At 44.8% G+C, this 20,269-nt stretch overlaps 3 protein-coding genes across 5 annotated transcripts; 1 reads left to right on the top strand and 2 right to left on the bottom strand.

The window, feature by feature from the left end:
* Window positions 1-5,692: 5,692 nt before the first annotated feature.
* Window positions 5,693-11,137, bottom strand: ciz1b (cdkn1a interacting zinc finger protein 1b). Of its 3 annotated transcripts, none has more exons than XM_034597054.1 (14): window positions 10,884-11,137; window positions 10,201-10,266; window positions 9,318-9,408; window positions 9,090-9,247; window positions 8,872-8,942; window positions 8,062-8,138; window positions 7,770-7,910; window positions 7,504-7,598; window positions 7,317-7,410; window positions 7,079-7,183; window positions 6,787-6,975; window positions 6,541-6,580; window positions 6,276-6,397; window positions 5,693-6,136 (listed from the first exon to the last, which is right to left on the bottom strand). In XM_034597054.1, exons 2-14 carry the CDS (start codon window positions 10,227-10,229, stop codon window positions 6,023-6,025), a joined length of 1,326 nt encoding a protein of 441 aa, XP_034452945.1. In that variant the 5' UTR covers window positions 10,230-10,266; window positions 10,884-11,137; the 3' UTR covers window positions 5,693-6,022. The 3 variants fall into 3 exon arrangements, with proteins under 3 accessions (XP_034452945.1, XP_034452946.1, XP_034452947.1); XM_034597055.1 differs by having other exon boundaries at window positions 9,318-9,381; XM_034597056.1 differs by having other exon boundaries at window positions 9,318-9,381; window positions 10,201-10,260.
* Window positions 11,138-11,258: 121 nt separating this feature from the next.
* LOC117768565 (kazal-type serine protease inhibitor domain-containing protein 1-like) lies at window positions 11,259-16,385 on the bottom strand. Its single transcript, XM_034597057.1, has 5 exons — window positions 15,538-16,385; window positions 15,165-15,507; window positions 12,315-12,475; window positions 12,090-12,237; window positions 11,259-11,995 (listed from the first exon to the last, which is right to left on the bottom strand). Exons 1-5 carry the CDS (start codon window positions 15,694-15,696, stop codon window positions 11,910-11,912), a joined length of 897 nt encoding a protein of 298 aa, XP_034452948.1. The 5' UTR covers window positions 15,697-16,385; the 3' UTR covers window positions 11,259-11,909.
* LOC117767614 (variant surface antigen F-like) lies at window positions 15,790-16,787 on the top strand. Its single transcript, XM_034595399.1, has 3 exons — window positions 15,790-15,797; window positions 16,114-16,240; window positions 16,431-16,787. Exons 1-3 carry the CDS (start codon window positions 15,790-15,792, stop codon window positions 16,785-16,787), a joined length of 492 nt encoding a protein of 163 aa, XP_034451290.1.
* Window positions 16,788-20,269: the final 3,482 nt, after the last annotated feature.

The raw sequence follows: 20,269 nt of genomic DNA, 5'->3' as shown, positions 1-20,269 counted from the left end.
ATCACTTCTTATGTCAAAGTAACACAGATCAATGAAACCTCGAGAAAAAAATCATATCTAAGGTTAAATCATAATTTACAACACACACACACACACACACACACACACACACACACACACACACACATTTTTTAAAATTATTGTCATCTATTAAACAAAAGATAAAATAAAACACATGTTTGATGATGTCAAATAAAAGTAACACAGATTATTGTTATATAATTATTATTATTTATCCTGACTTGTTCACGTGCTGCATGTTTGACTCCTCTGTGGATGAAAAACTAAACCAGGAACAAACAGTAGCGCCATCTGGTGTTGGACCTGCAGAACTAGTTATTCTCAGCTTGGAAAACGTATTTTTATCTTAGTTTAAATTGAACATCCTCATATGTGGATAAACTCACACTAACATCTTTGTCCTGGTCTTTGATGTCATGGTTTGGTAACCTGTCTTCAAAGGACAGACTGAGTCAGGTTGGGACATGGTCCAGGCGGCTGATTGGTGGAGTCCCTGTCCAGCTCCATTACTCATGAGGACTCGCAGCCTCTTCATGGGGAAGCTCAGCTTCTACCGTCTGGTTGAAGGTTCACAGCCTCAACGGGGAAACAGAAAGAGTTTTGTTCCAGCTGCAATTGTTCACTTGAACAGGTTGTAGCATCTGGATAAACTCACTAACATCTGGATAAACTCACTAACATCTGGATAAACCCACACTAACATCTGGATAAACTCACTAACATCTGGATAAACCCACACTAACATCTGGATAAACTCACTAACATCTGGATAAACTCACACTAACATCTGGATAAACTCACACTAACATCTGGATAAACCCACACTAACATCTGGATAAACCCACACTAACATCTGGATAAACTCACTAACATCTGGATAAACCCACACTAACATCTGGATAAACTCACACTAACATCTGGATAAACTCACACTAACATCTGGATAAACTCACACTAACATCTGGATAAACCCACACTAACATCTGGATAAACTCACACTAACATCTGGATAAACCCACACTAACATCTGGATAAACCCACACTAACATCTGGATAAACTCACACTAACATCTGGATAAACTCACACTAACATCTGGATAAACTCACTAACATCTGGATAAACCCACACTAACATCTGCATAAACCCACACTAACATCTGGATAAACTCACACTAACATCTGGATAAACTCACTAACATCTGGATAAACCCACACTAACATCTGGATAAACTCACTAACATCTGGATAAACCCACACTAACATCTGGATAAACCCACACTAACATCTGGATAAACTCACTAACATCTGGATAAACCCACACTAACATCTGGATAAACTCACTAACATCTGGATAAACTCACACTAACATCTGGATAAACTCACACTAACATCTGGATAAACCCACACTAACATCTGGATAAACCCACACTAACATCTGGATAAACTCACTAACATCTGGATAAACCCACACTAACATCTGGATAAACTCACACTAACATCTGGATAAACTCACACTAACATCTGGATAAACTCACACTAACATCTGGATAAACCCACACTAACATCTGGATAAACTCACACTAACATCTGGATAAACTCACTAACATCTGGATAAACCCACACTAACATCTGGATAAACTCACACTAACATCTGGATAAACTCACACTAACATCTGGATAAACTCACTAACATCTGGATAAACCCACACTAACATCTGCATAAACCCACACTAACATCTGGATAAACTCACACTAACATCTGGATAAACTCACTAACATCTGGATAAACCCACACTAACATCTGGATAAACTCACACTAACATCTGGATAAACTCACACTAACATCTGGATAAACTCACACTAACATCTGGATAAACCCACACTAACATCTGGATAAACTCACACTAACATCTGGATAAACTCACTAACATCTGGATAAACTCACTAACATCTGGATAAACTCACACTAACATCTGGATAAACTCACTAACATCTGGATAAACCCACACTAACATCTGGATAAACTCACACTAACATCTGGATAAACTCACACTAACATCTGGATAAACCCACACTAACATCTGGATAAACTCACACTAACATCTGGATAAACTCACACTAACATCTGGATAAACCCACACTAACATCTGGATAAACCCACACTAACATCTGGATAAACTCACACTAACATCTGGATAAACTCACTAACATCTGGATAAACCCACACTAACATCTGGATAAACTCACTAACATCTGGATAAACCCACACTAACATCTGGATAAACCCACACTAACATCTGGATAAACTCACACTAACATCTGGATAAATTCACTAACATCTGGATAAAGGCACACTAACATCTGGATAAACTCACTAACATCTGGATAAAGGCACACTAACATCTGGATAAACTCACTAACATCTGGATAAACTCACTAACATCTGGATAAACTCACTAACATCTGGATAAAGGCACACTAACATCTGGATAAACTCACTAACATCTGGATAAACTCACACTAACATCTGGATAAACTCACTAACATCTGGATAAACTCACTAACATCTGGATAAACTCACTAACATCTGGATAAAGGCACACTAACATCTGGATAAACTCACTAACATCTGGATAAAGGCACACTAACATCTGGATAAACTCACTAACATCTGGATAAACTCACTACTCCAGTGTGTTTTCTATGTTATTCTGTTATTTAAGTATTTCATTCTTACGTCGGATCATTTTCCTTCTTGTTTTAAACATGAAATCATGAAACAACCTCACACGGATCCTTTCACGCTTCATAATTACAGATGTTGTGTCTAAAGATCTTTTTATGTCAGGTGCTTGAGAAAGTAGTTTCAACCTAATTAATATCCTTTATGAGTAGTAATTATATTTTGATTCATTAAGCGTCACAGGGACGTGAAGGTCGGCTCTGTTTTCGATGGCTGACAGAAGAGTGTTCGCTGCTTTTAGATCTGAACTCTGTGTTCACGTTGAACTCCAGCTCCTCTGTTGCCTATTTTAATTGTGGTGTTCCTCAAGGCTTCGTTCTCGGCCCACTGCAGTTTTCATTATACATCCTTTCTCTCGGTCAGATTGTAACAGGCCTAGATGTTTATACAACAGGATTGTGTGTGGAGGGAGAGGATCTCTGGTGAGAGCTGCCGGCTCCGTCGAGCTGTGGCCGCGACCCAGACGACGTCGTTTGGTTCATTTTCTTTGGGTTTGTTCTTTGAGCGATAGATAACGTTCACTCTCGGGTCACATGACTTATTGGCTCTGATCTGCAGTGATGGAAACATGACGCCCGTGTGAACGCGCTCATTTCTTCTTCTTCCTCTTTATTTAGGAGGTTTAGATACTGATGCTGCAATTTTTCTGTACGATGTTATAACGCACATTGATCTTCTGTTGCGTAAATAACCATGAACGTTAAATCTTTCATTGTTTTTTACATCTTGGGAATGAAAGTGAAAAATGTTTTGTTTCTTTCAACTGAACAAAATCTCTGAGATCAGATCTGAGATCAGTGGGCGGAGCTTCGCTGTTAGAACAGTCAACATCTTTCATGTCTAAATCCTGATAAACGTGGTTCAGTTTCCAACTTTGAAACTTTGTAAAGAAACAAGAAAATAAATAAAGTTATTGTTAATATTATAAATGAAGCAGAAACAGTTTAAACTCTGACTGAAACGAAATAAAAACACTCAGAGAAGAAGAATTCAATATTCACTTAGAGCGGGTAGACCTTCACATTAACACACACACACACACACACACACACACACACACACACACACACACAAACACTTAGTGACCGCTGGGTTTTGTCCAGGGCCTCTAAAAACCTGCAGCCAAGGGCAGCACCTGAACACCCCCCCATACACACAATCACACACACACACACACTATAAAAACATACACAACACAATGATGAGTTATTGATTTCTCCAAAAAGCAGCAGCTGGAAAGGACTGTGTGTGTGTGTGTGTGTGTGTGTGTGTGTGCGTGTGTGTGTGTGTGTGTGTGCGTGCGTGCGTGCGTGTGTGCGTGTGTGTGTGTGCGTGCGTGTGTGTGCGTGTGTGTGTGTCTGCGTGTGTGTGTGCGTGTGTGTGCGTGTGTGTGTGTCTGCGTGTGTGTGTGCGTGTGTGTGTGTCTGTGTGTGTGTGTGTGTGTGTGCGTGTGTGTGTGTGTGTGTGTGTGCGTGTGTGTGCGTGTGTGTGTGTGTGTTCAGGTAACACTGACGTCACTGTTTGTTTCCTCCTGATGAATCTGAACTTTACTCATATTGAAATAAACATGTACAAAGACAATCAAAAGTGTCCCAGATGAAGACAGAGACAGAGAGAGACAGACAGACAGACAGACAGACAGACAGAGACACAGACAGACAGACAGACAGAGACACAGAGAGACAGACAGACAGACAGAGACACAGACAGACAGACAGACAGACAGACAGACAGACAGACAGACAGAGACACAGACAGACAGAGAGACAGACAGAGAGACAGACAGAGACACAGAGAGACAGACAGACAGACAGAGACACAGAGAGACAGACAGACAGACAGACAGACAGACAGACAGACTGTCACAGTGTGTGGATGATTCACTGATCTGAAATAATCAAGTAAATAATTGATTGACAGGAAATTAATTAATTAAATCATTTTATTCTATAAAATCAAACAAACATCAACTGTTTCCAGTTTCTTGTGTTTAGATAAAAAAAATATCAGACCAAACAAATCATTAAAAAAAGAATCATCAGATTTATTGAACACTGGTTATTGAGCAGGAACTATTATTGTTTCTGTACCTTGAATAAATCTGTTCTTTATTAACTCTACTTTATTTAATGTAGTTTACTGTGTGTTAACATTTGTGAACTCGTGACTTGTTGACATGTAAAACACTGGATGTTCTGGTTCTTGACTATAACAGATTGGACTTTGGACTCACACTAGTGTTGTATTATAACACCGTTCACACTCGGCTGCGCCGCCTTTCAGACCTTCGGGTGTTTTTAAATGGTTTTAAATCCAGTAAACTGATTTTAAACCAAGGTTGTGTTTTATCCTCCATTCTCTTCTCTGCTTCACCAACATCTCCTGCAGCAGTGAAGGGACGACGTGGCCCTGGTGGCTCAGCCGACTGACAACGCTCCGTCCAAACACCATCACACAACCTGGTCACACATTTAGAGAAAATTCCCTTGAGCTCCGTTTCAGCAGGTGGAGCAGCTTCAGTCTTTTAAATACGTGGAACAGAGATAAACTCCTGTCTGTTCTTTTCCATGCTCACTGACCTAGTTTACAAAAAGCACAACAGCGCCTCCTGCTGAGGAAACTCAGCATGGACATTTTGACCCCGGTCTACTGGTCACTGATTGAATCCATCCTCACCTTCCACATCTCATCCTGGTTCAACGCCCTCAACACCTAACTCTCCTGTAGAAGTGATCAGTGAGTTCACCCAGACTCTGAGCTGCTCGGTGTCAGTGATCAGGTCCGAGCTCCTCTCAGCTCCTCCTTCAGTCACTGACGTCCCACTGACCTGGGAGCACAGCCTTCATCTCCTCTGCACCAGCCTCAAATGTTGTAAACACTGTTGTGTCAGTTGTTGTTTTGAACAGTCGCTCCTGAGCATGTTCTGAAATTTGGTCTGTTTGTTGTTAAAGTAAAATGTGTGTATTGCTGAGCCTTGTTTTTATGTGTGTACTGTGTGTTTTCAAATGTCAATGATGTGTGTATCGTGGATCCCTGGAGAGAATCTGTCTGTACTCTATTAATAAATGTCTCTGGTGTGTTGTTTGGTAAAACCAGTTCAGATATGAACAGTAGAATAAGTCATTTCATTCATATTATTAACATTATTTACATTAATGTCAGATTCTCTCCTCACATCTGGATCAATAGTTCAACATAAACACGATCAGGATCCACAAATTTAGCTTCTTCTTGAAGAACGTCTCCAGATGTTTGTGGTCAGATAACAGGTGCATGATGGGATACGGTGTGAGCAGGTGAGGTCACAGCAGGCGTGTCCTCGTCTTCATGCTTCTTCTGACTCCTCTGAAACACAAAACCACACACACTCAGCAGTGTGTGTGTGTTACCTGCAGGTTCAGGTAGTGTGTGCGTGTCCTGCAGTGTGTGTGTGTGTGCGCTTGTGTTACCTGCAGGTTCAGGTAGTGTGTGCGTGTCCTGCAGTGTGTGTGTGTGTGTGTGTGTGTGTTACCTGCAGGTTCAGGTAGTGTGTGCGTGTCCTGCAGTGTGTGTGTCGTGCTGTCGTCTCTCTTTGGAAAAACTTGTTGCAGAGTCGACACAGGAAACCAGACACAGGAACCACAAAACTACTTCCTGTTAAGACACAGAAAGATTTATTGTTTTCCTCCTTGTCAACACACACACACACACACACACACACACACACACACACACACACACATATAAAATATATTGACCACAGGGGGCGACAGAGATTAACACAGCTCATCACTCACCGTAAGTAGTGTGGGGGTTGTAGTCTTCAGTGTCAGCTGCCTGCAACACACACACACACACACACACACACACACACACACACACACACACACACACACACACACACACACACACACACACACACACACACACACACACACACACACACACACACACACACACACACACACACACACACACCTATTTGATCAGTTTCATGGAATGTGTCCATGTAGAAAACGTGACATCATGACATCAGGTCGAACCTCCAACACTTTCTCATCTGCTGCCTCGTTTTTTGCATCACCCTCTTCTTCTTCTTCTTCTTCTTCTTCTTCTTCTTCTTCTTCTTCTTCTTCTTCTACTTCTTCTTCTTCCTCCTCCTTCTCCCCCTCGAAGCAGCCGACAGCGTCCACTGTGATCAGCTCCTCCTCCTGCGCCTCCTGCTGGTGCACCTGGGAAGAGACATGATGTCATGTGATGCTGCAGCAGTGTGTAGTGTGTGTAGTGTGTGTATAAGGGGGTCTCTGTGGACTCTACGGCGCCCCCCCCGCTGACCTTCTGTTTGTGTTCTGGAGACTTCATGTGTTCCACAAACTTCCTGGGAGTCCTGAAGTGACGTTTACACACGGGACAGAAGGGACGACACAGCTGCTTACACATCTGGATCACAGAGACACACACGGGAATCATCAGTTAGCTATCGTATCTAACTTAGCTTGTAAAGCTAACGTGTTGCTAACGTTAGTGCTTCACTAACTGATGATGTCACCCTCTGATGTCATCAGCCTCTCACCTTGTGCTGTTTTGTCTGTCGATGGACAATGACGTCACCACTGAAGTGAGTCTGACAGGAGTCACACCAGCGCTGAGTGTGAGGCCGAAGCCCCCTGGAGGACGACAGGAGAACAGTCTGGTTCATGTTGGTCCAGTGTGTGTGTGTGTGTGTGTGTGTGTGTGTGTGTGTGTGTGTGTGTTCATACCTGTCCTGCTTTGTGTGTGTGTTAAGGCTGATGGAGTGTGTGATCTCCTGAAGTTTCTTCATGTGCTCTGCTCCTGACATGTGTTCATGAAACACCTGAACACACACACACACACACACACACACACACACACACACACACACACACACACACACACACACACACACACACACACACACACACACACACACACACACACACACACACACACGTCGATGTGCTGTTCCTAATAAACTGCTCACTGTTTTATATGAGTTGATTCTCACCTGTACAGAGCGACAGGTGAGGTTACAGAGGTGACAGTGGAGTCCACCTGTCTGTGTCTCTGCCGTCCTGTCTGTCTGTCCAAACTCTCTGCTCTCGCTGCTCCGCTGGATGGTGACCTTTAGTGACCCCACACTCTGCAGCTACACACACACACACACACACACACACACACACACACACACACACACACACACACACACACACACACACACACACACACACACACACACACACACATTAGAACATGTCACTCAGGTCACCACAGTGAAAACCTGGGAACCGTGACCTCACCTCAGCGGCTCTGCTGTCCTCACTGAGCTCTGCTGCCCCCTGCTGGTCAAGAGGGGGAACTCTGCAGGAAACACCATCTAATCACACACACACACACACACACACACACACACACACACACACACACACACACACACACACACACACACACACACACACACACACACACACACACACACACACACACACACACACACACACACACACACACACACACACACACACAGAGAGAGAGAGAAGCTGCTTCAGACTGAGCTCCTCAGTTCTCTGGATCTTCTCTGGAGGATCAGACTCAGTTTGTCTTCCTCCTCCTGAGCTCCTGTATAAAGTGTAGATCCAGGAGCAGTGTGAACACAGCAGAGGATCCTCCACTGATTCACTGAGTGAGTGGGGGGGGGGGGGGAGGAGCTTCTAACACGGGACACAAACATGAAGAAACTAAAACAAATGTCTCTGGTGAAGAAGTGCTGACTCACACGATGAAGACACAGACGAGGATGTGAAGAGAGTTTGTGGTGATCAGAGCTGAGACGGTGTCAGGTGATGTCAACATGATCACATGACCTCTGCAGCAGAGGTCACACGTCACTTCCTGTCTCTGTCTGCTGCACCCGGCTGCCCCCCCCCTCACCTGAACCAGGAGGAGGATCTGATGCTGCTGTGAACGAGTCTGTGCAGAAAACCTGCTGCTGTGTTGTTCAGCTGTGAAACACAAACTCTGGAGAAGCTCTGGAGACGAGTCTCTGGATTTGACCTGGAGCTCAGGTCTGAAAACGTCTATTCAGTGTTTATAGGTGTGAGATAACTCACCTCGTGTCAAGCTGCTCTCATTGGCTGGTTGATCACATGACGTAGGGACCAGAGCAGACAACTCTGCGTCTCTGAAGGAAAACGTTCGACACATGACAGATTATTGACGGATTAATAACCAATGAAAAAATAATATCTATTCTGAAGTATTATTTTAAACTCTTTGTTATGAACTCTGTAGCCTCTAGGGGACGCCAGCAGCAGCGTCTCTGACTGACCCATGCAGTCTCGCCCTCTTTGTCTCTCCTGAACCTCCATCAGGTCCCAGGTCTCCATGTGTATTTCCTCTCTCTTCTTCTGTGGTGGTGGAGCTGCTGCAGTGCTGCCAGCTGTCAGCACTTCCTGTCCCTGAGCACGCCCACTGCCTGCCTGAACCCTTAAAATAAAAAGACACAGTGAAGTGGATCCAGGAGAGAAGACGGGCAGCAGCGGGTTGTTTTATGTACCTGGTGCAACAACGATGGCGGTCTCCTCTGTATGGGACCAACATGGAATCGAACCTGCGCCACACTGTTTCCTGCTGCAGGAAGAAAACACCTGCAGGAAGAACAGAGAGAAAACATGTTAAAGAGGTCACGTCAAATCAAGCAGCGTATGTTTCAAAAGGAAAAGGCAGCTCTGAAATCTCTAGTTCAGTGGAAACCTCTTATAGTGAACACACACACACACACACACACACACACACACACACACACACACACACACACACACACACACACACACACACACACACACACACACACACACACACACACACACACACACACACACACACACCATGTGTAAACTCAGTCTTGGGTAAAAACAACAGAATCTGTAAACTTAGTCAATGTATGTGGAGCTGGAGGAGATGCTCAGTGATGAATGATGGAGACACAGAGGATCAGTAAATTAGGGACAGAGCTGCTAACAACTGTAAGAATATCACTTTGTGAGCAGACTTAGTGGAGCTGTGCACGGAGCCTGAAGAAGAGGAGGAAGCTGCAGTCTTCACCTCCGACCAGGTAATGTTTGAACCACCAGGACGTTCATTTGGTGCATTTGAACTAGTGTGGAGTACTTTACTGCTGTGGTACTGTGGAGTACTGTAGTACTATGGAGTACTGTAGTGCTGTAGTGCTGTAGAGTACTGTAGTACTGTAGTGCTGTGGAGTACTGTGGTACTGTGGAGTACTGTAGTATTGTGGTACTAGCACGTCAACAAGTTTTCTTCAGTTTCACCAGTGAAACACAAACAGTTGGTTGATTTAATGGTCGTCAGCAGCTGACGTGAGGATGAAGAATATGTTTGACCTTCATCAGTCTGAACCAGCTCCTCCTCATCCTCACCTGTCTGTCCTCCGCTGCTGCTTCACCATGATGAAGACTGCACCAGCTCACCTTTGACCTCTGACCCTTAATGAACAGAAGCACAACGTCACCACTGTGTGATTTAAAGTAATAAACTACAGTTACACGAGTCAGTAGAGTAACAATCACATTAACGTTCAAATAAATATGTTTTATCATTTTCATTCTTCACCATCGAAACTAAACAAACTTTAACAAAACTTCACTGCGAACAAACTTTCTTTATCAACTTTTAAATAAAAGAGTGGTTTCCATGTGCAGAACTCTGTTTCCATTTGATTCCATTTGAGCAGCGTCACCTCTTCGGTTTCTACCTGAACCTCAGAGGAAGACTTCCGTGAATTCAAACTAACTAAACGGATATTATTTAATTAACACATTACTGCACTTTGTCACCACAGCCGAATGTAAAAGTGATGATGTTAGATTCATGAGCAGTTTTAATTTATGTCAAATACAGAATCTTCTTGCGTTAATTATCAAACAAACTTTAAATGTGCAGATTTCTATCAGGGTTCGGGTCTCGGTGGGTTAGCTCACATGCTAACGCTAGCAGGATCACGCGTCTTGTTTGAGTGAACAGAACCGGATGTGAGAGTTTCCTCTGACCTGTTCACACAGTCAACTTTAGTTGAATTCGATTTAATTATCGTTCATCTTACCGCACAGCACAAGCTAATGCTAACTCAGCTACATGTCAACACAGGATGGATCCGCTGTCTGAGCTGCTCTGTCGCCCCCTGGCGGCCTGGAGGAGACAGTCTGAGCGTCTTCATGTTTGTGTTTCTTCTTCTTCTCGGTTTATATTCATGTTTCATTCCATGTTTACAACAGACAGTGGCTCCAGAGACAGACTTTAGATCTACAGTCAAATACAGAATATTAAACAGAACCCTCCGTTGCTGTGGTTACCGACTGAGTTAATGGATTCCCCACATGTGGCTTCAGTTTCCTCTGAGTGGAAACAGACAGAGGATCTGGTTTCTGCTGCTCTGTCACTTCCTGTGGTCGAGCAGCAGGAAGCGTCTTTCTGAGCAGCTCCTGAAGATCTTTTATATTCTTTAAACGCAATCAGAGAGACGGTGAGTCCGTGCTAACATGCTAACATTAGCCTGCTGGGTCTCACCCAACATCATTTAAATCTTCAGTAGACGAGTGTGCCACACGTTTCCTTCAGACAATAAAGTTTTAATCTCTTTGAAAAGATCCAGACATAATCACTGTACAGTGCCTTTACTGACAGTAATTATACCTCACACAGTGGACTCCATATCCCACAATGCATTGTGAAAACCAGTGTGCAACCAATGGTCACTAAACGAGCAATGAAAGAAAGATGTGGGTCTGACGTGAGGAGAGAGAGAGAAGTGTTCCCGTCGTTCAAAGAACATTTCAGTTTGAACTTCAGATACAATTAAAAATCCTTAAGATACTTCAGAGAAAATACATAAACATCAGCTCAAATAAAATATAAGAATAAAGGTTACACAGGAAAAACCAATAGAGAATCCTCCCTGTCACATTCAGAGTGAAGAGAAACTGATACAGACATTATCATTATAAGAAATATACTTATATATATATATATATTCATTCATCATCATCAAGTGACCTGAAGCAGAATCTGTCCTATTTCAGAGATGCCACAGTCTGTGATGGACGACACATGACAGGAAGTCTCATGTGGATCAATAGGAGTCCTGGTCATAGTCTGTGGCGTCCATCAGCTGCTTCATCTCTGAGACGCTGTTGGCAAGATAGGACGACAGCTCCTCTGAGAGAGAGACAGGTTAGATGTAAGTGTCCCTTTAAGACCAGGTGAAACATGTGTGTGTCCCTTTAAGAGCAGGTCAGGTGTAACCTCTCACCTGTTCCCAGTACTCCCAGTACAGCGGAGGCGGAGACAGATCCCAGGTGGTTTCGGGCAATGCAATGGTAGGTCCCAGAGTCTCCAGGCTCCGCCCGCTCAATCTGCAACCAACTGGAGAGCTCGAATTTCAGAGGACCGCCCCGAGACTGTGAGACGGACAGAGAGGGACAGGAAGTCAGACATACAGACGGGGGGGGGGGGGGTGTTAGCAGAGCATCTGTACCTGGACAGAGATGTGTGGGTCGTCACCGGGCAGGACCACATCTCGCCCCTCCTTCCTCCACTCCACCAGCGCCATCGGAAATGCAAACACCTCGCACAGGAACACCAGGCTACTTCCTGTCCCGTCCACCTGACTCCGAGGAGGAACCTTAATGACGGGAACTGAGAGACAGAGCGGACACGTTCACACCTGTTCACACCTGTTCACACCTGTTCACATCTGTTCACACCTGTTCACACCTGTTCACACCTGTTCACACATGTTCACACCTGTTCACACATGTTCACACCTGTTCACACCTGTTCACACCTGTTCACACCTGTTCACACATGTTCACACATGTTCACACCGGTTCACACCTGTTCACACCTGTGCACATCTGTTCACACCTGTTCACACATGTTCACACATGTTCACACCTGTTCACACCTGTTCACACCTGTTCACACATGTTCACACATGTTCACACCTGTTCACATCTGTTCACACCTGTTCACACCTGTTCACACATGTTCACACATGTTCACACCGGTTCACACCTGTTCACACCTGTGCACACCTGTTCACACACGTTCACACACGTTCACACACGTTCACACCTGTTCACACACGTTCACACCTGTTCACACACGTTCACCCACGTTCACACACGTTCACACACGTTCACACCTGTTCACACACGTTCACACCTGTTCACCCACGTTCACCCACGTTCACACACGTTCACACCTGTTCACACACGTTCACACACGTTCACACACGTTCACACACGTTCACACCTGTTCACACACGTTCACACACGTTCACACCTGTTCACACCTGTTCACACACGTTCACACCTGTTCACACACGTTCACCCACGTTCACACCTGTTCACACACGTTCACACCTGTTCACACACGTTCACACACGTTCACACCTGTTCACACACGTTCACACCTGTTCACACACGTTCACACCTGTTCACACCTGTTCACACATGTTCACACACGTCCACACACGTTCACACCTGTTCACACACATTCACACACGTTCACACCTGTTCACACCTGTTCACACATGTTCACACACGTCCACACATGTTCACACCTGTTCACACACACGTTCACACACGTTCACACCTGTTCACACCTGTTCACACATGTTCACACACGTCCACACACGTTCACACCTGTTCACACATGTTCACACACGTTCACACCTGTTCACACCTGTTCACACATGTTCACACACGTCCACACACGTTCACACCTGTTCACACACATTCACACACGTTCACACCTGTTCACACCTGTTCACACATGTTCACACACGTCCACACATGTTCACACCTGTTCACACACGTTCACACACGTTCACACCTGTTCACACCTGTTCACACATGTTCACACACGTCCACACACGTTCACACCTGTTCACACACATTCACACACGTTCACACCTGTTCACACCTGTTCACACATGTTCACACACGTCCACACATGTTCACACCTGTTCACACACGTTCACACACGTTCACACCTGTTCACACCTGTTCACACATGTTCACACACGTTCACACACGTTCACACCTGTTCACACATGTTCACACACGTCCACACACGTTCACACCTGTTCACACACGTTCACACACGTTCACACCTGTTCACACACGTTCACACACGTTCACACCTGTTCACACATGTTCACACCTGTTCACACACGTTCACACACGTTCACACACGTTCACACCTGTTCACACACGTTCACACACGTTCACACACGTTCACCCACGTTCACACCTGTTCACACACGTTCACACCTGTTCACACCTGTTCACACACGTTCACACACGTTCACACCTGTTCACACCTGTTCACCCACGTTCACACCTGTTCACACACGTTCACACACGTTCACACACGTTCACCCACGTTCACACCTGTTCACACACGTTCACACCTGTTCACACCTGTTCACACACGTTCACACACGTTCACACCTGTTCACACCTGTTCACCCACGTTCACACCTGTTCACACACGCTCACAGAGGAAAACGCGTCATCTCCAATCTGATGGTTTGATTGTCAGACTCGTTTCCCGGCAGCAGCAGATAATGTTTGTCACAGCTGGAGGGAAAACACATGACGCTGTTCACCGTCATCAGAAGCTTTATTTAACATGTACTTTGATTTCTTAGTTTGGCCCATGTTCCATCTGCTAACATGGAGGAGGTGTGCTAACAAACTGTCTCATCAGCTGTTTGAAGACATGAACTGAACCACTGACGTGTTCCTCACATGTTCCTCACTTGTTCTGCAGGTTCTGTGTATGAGAACAAATGTCTGAGTCAGTGTCTCTGGACATGTTCTGGATCTTCTCCTGTGTAAAGTGTCAGAGTGAGTCCATGTGAGAAAACAGCAGGACAATGCAGTGTGATGCAGACAGACAGGTGGGACACAGACAGACAGGTGGGACACAGACAGGTGTGATGCAGACAGACAGGTGGGACACAGACAGGTGTGATGCAGACAGACAGGTGGGACACAGACAGGTGTGATGCAGACAGGTGTGATGCAGACAGGTGTGATGCAGACAGACAGGTGGGACACAGACAGACAGGTGGGACACAGACAGGTGTGATGCAGACAGACAGGTGGGACACAGACAGACAGGTGGGACACAGACAGGTGTGATGCAGACAGACAGGTGGGACACAGACAGACAGGTGGGACACAGACAGGTGTGATGCAGACAGACAGGTGGGACACAGACAGGTGTGATGCAGACAGACAGGTGGGACACAGACAGGTGTGATGCAGACAGGTGTGATGCAGACAGGTGTGATGCAGACAGACAGGTGAGTTACCTGTCTTGCAGGGGCCCCCCCCTCGGGCGGTGAGCTCTGGTCTGGAGAACACTTCCTCTCTGAACTGACACGTGTTCATGTATGTTCTTCCATCAGAACCACACACAACCTCCAGCTGTTCACACACACACACCTGTTCCTCTTCCTCCTCCCCCACTCCTCCTCCTCCCTGACACCGCAGCCCGGTCCCGCACAGCCCGTAGAACACGCTCCGGTTCCCCTGGTCGCAGTCTTGTCCCTCCAGGTTCCCGCACTCCTGACAGCAGCCGCAGGAGCCCAGGACCAGCCCGGCCCTGCAGCCGCGGGTCTCCGGGCACAGGTCCGGCTCACAGGGGCCGCAGCCCGGCGGGCCCCCGCCCGGCGGGCCCCCGCCTCCCGGCCCCTTGTCCCGCTGCTCGTGCTCCAGCAGCGGGTCGCTCAGGGAGGGCAGGCCGGGCGGCGCGGGGCTCAGGGCGGGCAGCTGGTTGGGGAAGGCCCGGCATGTGTTGAGGGTCAGACAGAGACCGAGGAGAACCAGTCCCCGGATCTTCATCGTTCGAACCCGGTCTGTGGGACCAGCTCTGCGGGACAAGCCGCTTCTCTGTCCGGGACCACGAGAGACAACAACCCGGACTGAGAACCGAGGATGGTCCGGTCTGTCTGAGAACTTCAGAGCCGTCACTCACACTCCTGTTCCCGCAGAGGACCGGGACAGAGACCGGGACAGACACCAGGACGGAGACCGGGACAGACACCGGGACAGTCACCGGGACAGAGACCGGGACAGAGACCAGGACGGAGACCGGGACAGACACCGGGACAGTCACCGGGACAGAGACCGGGACAGACACCGGGACAGAGACCGGGACGGAGACGGGGACAGACACCGGGACAGAGACCGGGACAGAGACCGGGAAAACTGAGATAAGTTAAAGTCAAGAGTTTGTTAAAAAACGTTTCTATGGTCCAGTTGTAGTCCAGGATTAGAAGCAGGATCAGGACCAGGATCAGGACCAGGATCAGGACCAGGACCAGGATCAGGACCAGGATCAGGACCAGGACCAGGATCAGGATCAGGACCAGGATCAGGACCAACAGTCTGAGGTTTAAACAGCTGAGTCGCTCGCGCTGCTTCACCGCAGACTGACACGCGACAACAGAGTCAATTTACCAAAATACAAGAAGACACTTCCGTTCAAGCCCTTCAAAATAAATGAAATGTAACAGAAGTTTGAAAGAGGAGGAGGTTGGAGTTCTCTGCTGACTCACAGGGTTCAACCCCAACAGGGTTCAACCCCAACAGGGTTCAACCCCAACGACTCACAGGGTTCAACCCCAACAGGGTTCAACCCCAACGACTCACAGGGTTCAACCCCAACAGGGTTCAACCCCAACGACTCAGAGGGTTCAACCCCAACAGGGTTCAACCCCAACAGGGTTCAACCCCAACGACTCACAGGGTTCAACCCCAACGACTCAGAGGGTTCAACCCCAACAGGGTTCAACCCCAACAGGGTTCAACCCCAACGACTCAGAGGGTTCAACCCCAACGACTCAGAGGGTTCAACCCCAACAGGGTTCAACCCCAACGACTCAGATTCAGACCCACAGGTGAAACACCTGAAACCTTTAGAAGCTATTTGAGAAACACAAACACGTTCTGAGCATCGTCACGAAAACATCATTGATTAATAGTCTAATATCTGATTGGTTGGTTCATGAATTTGAGATCAATGGGGGCCAACTACAAACTTTTGCCCCAGGGCCCCTAAGGAGGTTGATCCGGTCCTGCTGGTGTCAGTGTTCACTAACTTCAGATAAATATAAAACAAACAAAATAAAAACATTTAGTCACTTTAACTTTACAAGAGTGAAGTCTGTCTTTTAAAAACGCTGAATGTTGCTGGAACAGATTTACATTATATATTTTAATTTTATTTTGAAGACAAGGGTCTTATTTCCGCCCCTGTTGTTTCAGCTGCTTGCGCAACAGCAACTGAATGTACGCCCCCCCCCCCCCCCCCCCCAGACTGACAGATGTCAAACTCATCCAGTCTGGAGAGGTTCTCAGGGTTCTCCAGGTGGTTCAGGGTTCTCCAGACGGCTCTCCCATCAAAGTAGATAAACTAATCCTGTCTTAAGTGAAGAGCTTCAACTTCCACTCGAGGCTCAAGCAGTTCCACCAACTCAACTCAGGTCCAGTCAAGGCTGATTCTATCCACGATTTAATAAACCAGACTTCATTAAGACCAGAATAATCGACTGTAGAAAAGATGACACAATGTCCCTGAAAGACAAAAACCTCTGCAGCAGATCAACAGATGATCATCGAGCTCGATGAAGAATCAAACTCATATTTAACGAGAGGAGACGTCAGGACAGAAACTGTGACAGACTGAGTGTGAGGCTTTACACAACAGATGAGGATTCTACGAGCACATGTGAAATGAGGTGATGAGGGAGTGAAGCCACAGACAGAGGAGAGAAGATCGTAGCACTGATCTCACAAAGTCAGCTAAATGTCAGGATTAGTATCAGAAGCTGCAGAATTTATTACAAACTCACACGTGCTGTTAATCTTCCTCCACAGCCGACATGTTTTCATTGAGTGAATGAACTGTCAGATCACTAGAGTCAGACTGTGGATATGAAGCTGTATAATATCAGATCTGTTGGAAATCACTACAGAACATTTACTGTGAATGAGCCTGATGAAGTTTGTGTGAAGCCTCTGACTCACTGACCCAATAAACTTTATTCATTCTTCTTTATTAGTGTTCAGACATTTTGATGACCCCCCCCCCCCCCCGCCCCATTGAGTTTAACAGCTGATTGTTGAAGTCGTTGAGCTCTGTCTCTTCATGACATCATCACTTTTCCAGATGAAAAATAAAACATATCAACCAATTAGAAACAGGAGCAGGACCACCAGCAGGGGGCGACAACGAGAGGAGTCTGAGATTCACATTGTTTGATTTTCCCTCCGTCATCTTTTGATGAGCTCAAACCTTTTGATTTTTGATTAATCAGTTTCACCAGTAATCAGGTTGGTCGACTGTCACATAGAAGCTCTTAAAATACCATGTTGTTGCCACGGAAACGGACTGATGTCCCTCAGTGTTACTGTGACGACAGGAGGAGGAGATTCTGAAGCTGCTGCGTCTCCATGTCACCAAGTGTCTGTTTGTATGTTTACATCAAATATAACAATATAAATTCTAATGATATAATTATTAACAATAATAATAATTCTGTCCCGCCATAAACCGCCAATTCTCCCAACAGGAAGTTCTCTGGTTCTTTATTTCTTATAGTAACATATATATAAATGAAGGTTTTATATTTGAACTGTATTTTATTCAGTTTAAATAGAAGAAGTGAATATTGTTTATCGTCCTGTTTAGTTTTACCTTCTGTTATGATTTTATTTCACGTTGAGGTCAAAGGTCGTTGAATCAGGAGACAAAATAAAAACGACAGTGTGAGTTTGACTCTTTATGTTGGATGAGAAACAGCAGAAGAGTCGAGCGGCTACATATCGTCAGAGGAACACAAACAAAACAAATAAGCGTTCGTGTCAGGGGGGGGGGGGGGGACTTCTTCTTCTACAGTTTCAGTGTTCACATGACAGAAAAGTGAAAACAGCATCACGTCTGTATAGAAAGTTTAACCTCTGACCTCAGTTTCCACACCAACACAGATTCTATACAAACATCTTTTTCTGTACACCAGTGAAAATAAAATCATAAAACTGTGACATCATCAGAAAGCGTCAGATGGAGCTGCAGACACATACTCACTTTATAAAACCAGATTTTTATTGAAACTGAATTAAAATTATTCATGTTCCTGGTTGAATCCTGAATCCACATTCAGAGCTATTGGCTGCTGCTAACGACCAATCAATTCCCTCCGCGGCTTGATGTTTTAACTGGACACGCGTAAACACAAGGAATCAAACCTGTGACGTCTGTTTCACTGGAGATTTATATTAATGTATGAATCAAAGCTGCAGTGAAAATAACTAGAAACTCAGTTTCTGCCTCTGATGTAGACGAACAAACTGAAATAATAATAATAAGAAGAAGAAGAAGTAGCTCTCAGTTCTAAACGTGTCGTCGTCTCACTGATCATTAAAGTTCATATTCTGCACAGGAACACGACGCTGTCATGGCGTCATCAGGGTTTAATAAAGTGAGTCGTGGAGCAGCTCATCTTCAGGACAGGAACCTGAGAACGTCACTGAGAACAATCAAAGTAACTGAGTACCTTTACTCAGTACAAATACTTCAGTATTTTCTCTCTGTGCTACATTACACTTCAACACAGTTACTGACACCTGCTGGTTATATGTGGAAATTATTATATTTCAATAAAGCTTTTAAAAGTAAAAAAGAGAAATCACAGTAACTGAACCGTCTCAGTGTTCTGATCAATCGATTGATTATCCATCATGTAAACATGACATCATCAATCAGCCTCAGACATTTCCTGCTTTAAATACTTTAAGTGCCTGATTATATTTACACTTTTAAAAGTCAGGACTTTAACTTGTAATAGAGTATCAATACGGAGTTACAGAGTATTTTTACTGTACTCTGGTGTTTGTACTTCCTTCACCACGTTCATTAATAATGTTCATCAGACATTCACCTGATTAAATCTGCAGCGTTTAATTTTACTGCAGAAACTCTGACGAGAAACACGTTACACATTACACGTTAGAAATATAACGAGCTATAAATATAATGATTATAAACATGACTAATAATGAATAAAAAGAGATATTAACATGACGAATCACAAATGTGAGTGTGTGACGAGGTTAAAAATGATGTCTCAGGGTTTTAATATGAATATAAAAATAATCTTATTTTCTAATAACTTTCAATTCAAAATTAAAGTCCTCAGGGGTTTGTTTTATTCATTGTATCAATTAATAATATTTTTTTATTAAAATTGCGTTCATCAGTAAATATATTTCTAATATTTATTGGTTAATGATATTCAATTAATATTAATAATCAATTCACTACACAAAATAAGATTCATCAAAAGACGTTATTTCTTTTACAAATGTTAATTCACAACTTTAACAATGAGATGAAATGTTTATTTATATGTTT

Source organism: Hippoglossus hippoglossus, chromosome 9 (assembly GCF_009819705.1).
Source record: "Hippoglossus hippoglossus isolate fHipHip1 chromosome 9, fHipHip1.pri, whole genome shotgun sequence".
NCBI lineage: Eukaryota > Metazoa > Chordata > Actinopteri > Pleuronectiformes > Pleuronectidae > Hippoglossus > Hippoglossus hippoglossus.
The sequence above is the reverse complement of the archived record's forward strand: the minus strand, read 5'-3'. Positions and strand labels throughout refer to the sequence as shown.

Coding starts and splice junctions, on each gene's coding strand:
- ciz1b (XM_034597054.1), bottom strand. CDS start 10,229: ATGGTGAAGCAGCAGCGGAGGACAGACAG. Junction 7,911..8,061: donor AGGACAGCAGAGCCGCTGAG/GTGAGGTCACGG, acceptor GTGTGTGTGTAG/CTGCAGAGTGTGGGGTCACT. Junction 7,411..7,503: donor ACACACACAAAGCAGGACAG/GTATGAACACAC, acceptor GTCGTCCTCCAG/GGGGCTTCGGCCTCACACTC.
- LOC117768565 (XM_034597057.1), bottom strand. CDS start 15,696: ATGAAGATCCGGGGACTGGTTCTCCTCGGTCTCTGTCTGACCCTCAAC. Junction 12,238..12,314: donor ACCCACACATCTCTGTCCAG/GTACAGATGCTC, acceptor TCCGTCTCACAG/TCTCGGGGCGGTCCTCTGAA. Junction 11,996..12,089: donor ACTGGGAGTACTGGGAACAG/GTGAGAGGTTAC, acceptor TCTCTCTCTCAG/AGGAGCTGTCGTCCTATCTT.
- LOC117767614 (XM_034595399.1), top strand. Junction 16,241..16,430: donor GACCAGGATCAGGACCAACA/GTCTGAGGTTTA, acceptor CAACCCCAACAG/GGTTCAACCCCAACAGGGTT.